This window comes from Limulus polyphemus, unplaced genomic scaffold (genome assembly GCF_000517525.1).
Source record: "Limulus polyphemus unplaced genomic scaffold, Limulus_polyphemus-2.1.2 Scaffold481, whole genome shotgun sequence".
Lineage (NCBI taxonomy): Eukaryota > Metazoa > Arthropoda > Merostomata > Xiphosura > Limulidae > Limulus > Limulus polyphemus.
The window spans coordinates 79,604-86,024 of record NW_013666091.1 but is presented as its reverse complement, the minus strand read 5'-3'; the positions used below and the strand labels follow the sequence as shown (position 1 = coordinate 86,024).

Here is a 6,421-nt window from a genome sequence, read left to right as displayed (position 1 = left end):
AGTGAAGGTATTTCATCAGTCTATTAAAGGTTGAAGTAAGACCAGTCACATTCATTAAAAGGTGAGGTAATTTTTACGAGTTATGTGAATTTAGATTTATGGAGTGGAAAACAAAATTTAAATGGGTATAAAGTAAGAAAATATTAACTTAAGATAAGTTTCCATTAACATAAGTTTCCATAACTTTCCATAAATATTAGGTATCAGATTAAATTATAAACTTTGAACGAAATTTAATAATTAAAACTTTTACAGAATACAACAAGCTTTTGAGATCTGCAATAACAATAATTAACTTTATTTACAAAAATCCAGTGACAAAAAAAAAAAATTTCAAGCTAGAGTAAAAAACAACAACAACAAAGAAACATGAAAAAAATTAATCTAACTAGAAAATACGGTCAATCAAAAATAAAGAGTGTCATTTGGTCCTTCAAGGCTTTTCCTACATCGTACACACCCACTTCCACAATGGCCCAAGGGAAAGACAACGGACTCACAAAAGTTAGTATTACTAACCAATCTCATTCATTAATAAATATAAGTGGTCCATCGTGACAGTATTATACATTGTATAACTGCAATTTGTGTTTAAAAAATGGAGAAGCTGTCTTCAAAGATGTTAATAAATCTTAAAGCTCTAAGCAAACTACGACAGTCATCGCCTAAAATAGCAATAGTAGCGCCACTATATAAAGGAATTTTCTTATGGAATAATTACATAAAATGAGTAAAAATATAAATAATTCCTACAATTCTAAACATAATAAACTGGAGGTTATTTACATATCAATAAAGTATTTGACGAGAAAGACAGCTAAAACAATATATAGATTATTTTATCTTGCAGATGTGAACCTTAAAATAGATTACTTATTACACAAGAAACACAGTGAAAAATAATTTAAAAATAAGATATAATAATAATATAAAAGCTACATAACTAACCATTTATAATCATAAATACGATAAACATGAGATGTTTAAATACAGTATAAAAGCAATAATTACAAAAAAAAACAATGAAAAGACTAATCATAAAATAATTTATCATACACAATAATTATGAACGAAGAAACAAGTATGAGCTACATGTAACAAAAACAGAAACCTCAAACGATAAGCCCCCCAGTAGCACAGCGGTATGTCTGCGGACTTACAACGCTAGAAACCGTGTTTCGATACCCGTGGTGGGCAGAGCATAGATAGCTCATTGTGTACCTTTGTGCATAAGTACAATCAAACGATAAATTGTAAAGTGAAACGACAAAACACACACGTTTGTCACAATGTACCATGAAATATCACATAATAATAAGTTAAAATGAAACTAAATTATTTTTCACTTTGAGCAATGACTTACTGTCTCATTGGCATTCGCTAGTTCTTGCTCCAGGATTTCGTTTTTTTGGGTTAGCTGTTTGTTTTCTTCAAGCAAGGACTGACCAATACGTGCTGCTAATTCTAGATCTTTTTCTTTCTGGAATGAAATGTAAAAAATAACTTTTAAATACGCTGTGTATATTACAATAATTAGTTCTTTACGTATAGACGAATGTGAATTATTTAAAGTGAGACTAACTTTTTAAAATTATAATCCATACTTTTTCATATTTTAACTTGTTACTGCAGTTAATATGAATGAAAATTGAAACTATCACTCCAAAATCATGATAGCATTAAACACAAAATATAAAATGTTACACTAATTATAGATTTTTTCATCAAAAATCAGTATTTCATGTAAGGTGGTAGTGAAATCGTTATTTCATGCATATTTATCAAAATGTTCAGATTCTAGCTGTAAATATTATTGCTCTTAAAATAATACATCAAATAATTACTCCAATAATTCTACTTTAACAAATATATATTTCGAAATATTTTTAGTATAAACAACAGAATATTTTTAACGTGGATAATTATCTTAGCACTAACCCATGCTTCTATAATTTAAAAGCTACAAAATAATACATAATTGGTTTTTCTATTGATAATTCTAAGAATTCAAAGAGTGAATGCAACGAATAATATGTAATAATATATCAATCACACTATATCTGTCGGTTGCCAACGAGGCCTTTCGCTGAATACCAGAGCTCAACGGGCAAGATTAATCCTCTACTGAGAATAAGATTATGCATTTCCTTTTTCAAACAACAAATATTCAAATACCATACCATAGGATGTTCTGATTATAGCATGTCGTAGATTTGTGTTTCAAGTATTGATAAGAAACAGCTTTTTTTATACAATTATATACCAATTTCTCTGAAAATATACAGGCCAACAGTTCCATATTTATCATTAGGGGCAGATAAGCCAGACATATCGCCTAAAATATATAGCTTGTTTGTTGTATTTTGCGCAAAGTTACTCGAAGGCTATCTGCAATAGCCGTCCTCAATTTAGAAGTGACAGACTGGAGAGATAAGGGTGCTAGTCAACGCCATCTATCGCTAACTTTTGGGCTACTATTTACCATCGAAAAGCGTGAATGGCCGTCACATTATAACACCTCTACAGCTGAAGGAGTGAGCATGTTCGGTAACGGGATTCGAAATCACGACTCGCAGTATGCGATTCAAGCGCCCTAACCACTAGACTATGCTAGAACGTTTACATTTTTTGTGTATACTATTGATTTTTAATTATTTTCTTGGAATTGGTTTCTGTAATACCATATAATATAGATATTACATTTTTATGTTATACGCACGACATAAAACAAAACATTACTAGTAAGCTGATCCCAGTACAGACTTTAGAAAATATTTGCCTTTAATATTACTTGAATATTAATAGTTCAAAACATTGTTTTAAAGAACATAAATCCGATAAAACGACCAATATCAACTAAAAGTTAAAAGCTTATACACTGAACAAGGCTTACCTCTTCGAGTAATGCTCTCACTGCTTCAATATCATTGTATGTTTTGGTCATCTGGCTTAGACGATCCCCACATGAAACTAAGGTGTATAGAAGCGAGACTATCAAATGTTAGATAACATAGTATAAAAGTACTTTTAGCAAATAGCACTCCTTTATATGATAAATCAAAAGAAAATCAATGATAAATAGGCTTAAGCAAACAAGTACCCGGAATGTAGATGAAAGCTCAATGTTTTAAAAAACAAACTAGACAATGAATAACAAAAACAAACATTTTGTATGTCTGCTTTTTGAGCCAGGTAGTTTTTATTTTTGTTTTTGTACATGATTCATTTTAGATAATCATACTGTGCGATCAAATAATCTCCATAAACAAAAGAAAAACTACTACCGTTTATATAATAACCAAACGTTGTTTTTTGTTTTGTTTTTTAACTAGTAATGTCTTTGAGATATTTCAAAAGTCAGTCATACTGTGGCGCTCCACATATGAAGCATGATTCAAACTTTCACTATTTATTTTTTATTAAAAAGAAATAAAAAATGTACGAAGGACGCTAAATATGAGTAAAACTCGTCAACATTACAGAATGTGCTCAATAAAAGATCGTTTGTTTGCTATAGGATTGTCGAGCAATGCTTCGCAAATGGCTATCTGTGAATCACTGTTCCTAATTTTGAACTGAGGGAAATCAGCTAACTTTAAGGATACTCTTGTTTGACCAAACAATGGGATTTTATTGTCACTTTTATAGCGCACCCGTAGCCCTAAACTGAATAGCGCATTTTTTGGTGATAACGGGACACAAACCATAAACAGATTCAAAGTCCGGGCACGCTAACGAATTGGACACGCCCGGTCGTATAGAACATAGGACTAATGCTATTGTATGTAATGACATCATCACACGGTACGCTGCACTAAATCAATTATACCTTATAAACGGCCTGCAAAAAGCGTTACAACCAATACTAGCCAGATCATGCCAAAAGAAAGGAACATGACTTTCACTGATGTACATTAGCACTGTTACCCTAAATGTATTTTGGGTTACAGTCATGAAACGCACATGAAGAACGGGTTCTTCCATGGAAAGCAATTTCCGCAATTCCACTAAAAATGAATGAATAACCTAAAATAAATGTGTATAAATCACGAAAAATTCTGTAAATGAATTAAAAATACAAATTTTGACAGAAATTAGTAAACAAGACTACCGCCATCAGTGTTATTTCAATACAAATTTTGACAGAAATTAGTAAACAAGACTACCACCATCAGTGTTATTTCAATACAAATTTTGACAGAAATTAGTAAACAAGACTACCACAATCAGTGTTATTTCAATACAAATTTTGACAGAAATTAATAAACAAGACTACCACAATCAGTGTTATTTCAATACAAATTTTGACAGAAATTAGTAAACAAGACTACCACCATCAGGGTTATTTCAATACAAATTTTGAAAGAAATTAATAAACAAGACTACCACAATCAGTGTTATTTCAAAGATTGTACTGTAAACTTTTGGCAGTGTAAGCAAACAAGGGTTTTTGCATTTAATTTATCTAACTTTGAGGAGGATTAAATTAAATTAGAGAACATATTTTATATTTATACATTCCAATGAACACGTGCCCCTATACGTCACAAGTGCTTTTACACATTACTAATAACACTTGGCGACAGTACAGAATCCAGCAAACAAATATCCCGTTAGGAAAACTGGTTGATACCATCAGGACACCGTGTACTGTAGCCACCCAATTCGCAGTCATTAATCTGAAAACCTCATACATTGAACCGGTCTAAGCAGATTTGGTTACCACTTACTACACCTCTCATCCTGGCCTCTGATGAACTCTTTAAAGAGGCATGAGGCTTACAGCAACAGGTAAGGCCATGCATGTGTTCATGGAACGTTGACATATTTATCTTAGTACCTTATTCTGATCATGGTCAGAATATAACAAAGTATACGTGATGCCTTTTCTTCTACGGTGAGATAAAGAAATAATGTCACTAAATTAAGACTCAGGAAGTATAAACTGGGGTATATTATGTTGTTATGGATGCACGCGTGCGTCATCAACTCCACCGATTTCAGTATATGCCTTTTTCTGAATAATTTGTTTGTTTGTTTGTTTCTGAATTTCGCGCAAAGCTACAGGAGGGCTATTTGCGCTAGTCGTCCCTAATTTAGCAGTGAAAGACTAGAGGAAAGGCAGCTAGTCTTCATCACCCACCGCCAACTCTTGGGCTACTCTTTTACCAACGAATAGTAGGATTGACCGTCACATTATAACGCCCCCACGGTTGAAAGGGCGAGCATGTTTGGTGCGACGGGGATTCGAACCCGCGACCCTCAGATTGCGAGTCGAGCCACCTGGCCATGCCGGGCCTTTTCTGAATAAGCAAAAGGAAATCTATTTTCTTTTTGTACGTATAGTAAAAGGTACTACAACTCACCTTCTCCGATTCGGCTATAATGGCACAGTGAATTTCGGTTCGTAATAAACTTGTCTATTTTACATTGACTGTTCGAACACACTAATGAACATGCATAATATTCCAAACATTTGAAATAATGCCAAAATATTTACGAACCAAGAGCAGAGAAGGAACTACTTTTAAAATAAAATTGTTATCGTTCCACCTAAGTTAGAGGCACGAAATACTATGGTATTCATGAGAAAGTCGTGTTCTAATTGTCTTTGAACGAAGTTATTTGTGTTTGTTTCTGATATACATGCAAAGTTACACGAAGGCTATCTACATTAGCCACCCCTAATTTTGAAGTGATAGAGGGAACGAAGGTAGTGAAAAGCACCTTCCTCCAACTCTTGGGCTACTCTATTGAATAGTGTGGTTTGACCGTTACTCTTATAACACATCTACTGCCCTAAAGTGCAGATCGCGATTTTGCGGCAACGGAACCCGAGCCACGGACTCTTGAATTAACAGCCCGGCACGTTAAACACTAGTCAATGCCTGAAAATGAATAAAATTCAAACTTTTTGTGTGCACTTTAAATAAAAAAAATGTAAGTTAAGTACACTGTAAAAAGTTTCTATACATATACAGCAACCTATTGTGTACATTTACGATACATTTTCCCGTAAAAGGATATAATAATATTTGTTGTCAAATTATGGTGATTGATGCTGTAGATATGAATAAAAACTCACGTTCGTATTTTTGCAACACATACTTTACTCAGTTTTACAGCTGTGTGCCTTAAACACACTCAATTATAGAATAATATAAGAGGTATTTTACTCAACTCCCCCCAAGTATTAAGTCAACATCAACATTTACTGTACCGTGTTTTGTTTATTACGCACCACAGTGACCCCATATTTACATACAATTTGAAGAATGTGTATCCTTGATGTTACTAATGTGTTCTTTTGAATCAGTTTTTTTAGTATTTTGAACAATTTTGCTGCTGAATAAAATAAAAACATTTAAGAGGAATAGTTAAATACTTTAATAAAAAGATGGGTGAAAGTTTATGAAACCTG

General features: G+C 32.8%; 1 protein-coding gene across 6 annotated transcripts in view; it reads right to left on the bottom strand.

Moving 5' to 3' along the window:
• The window catches only part of LOC106458534 (trafficking kinesin-binding protein 1-like), a 73,687-nt gene that overhangs the window by 17,210 nt on the left and 50,056 nt on the right, over positions 1-6,421 (bottom strand). For 4 of the 6 annotated variants that reach the window (XM_022384779.1, XM_022384778.1, XM_013918052.2 and 1 more), the window contains exons 2-3: positions 2,894-2,970; positions 1,364-1,480 (exon numbers count right to left, since the gene is read on the bottom strand). In XM_022384779.1, the coding sequence (XP_022240487.1) occupies positions 1,364-1,480; positions 2,894-2,944 (168 nt within the window). In that variant the 5' untranslated portion in view covers positions 2,945-2,970. Of the gene's footprint in view, positions 1-519; positions 544-1,363; positions 1,481-2,893; positions 2,992-6,421 lie in introns of those variants that run through there. The other 2 variants (XM_022384775.1, XM_022384780.1) reach the window with 2 other exon arrangements.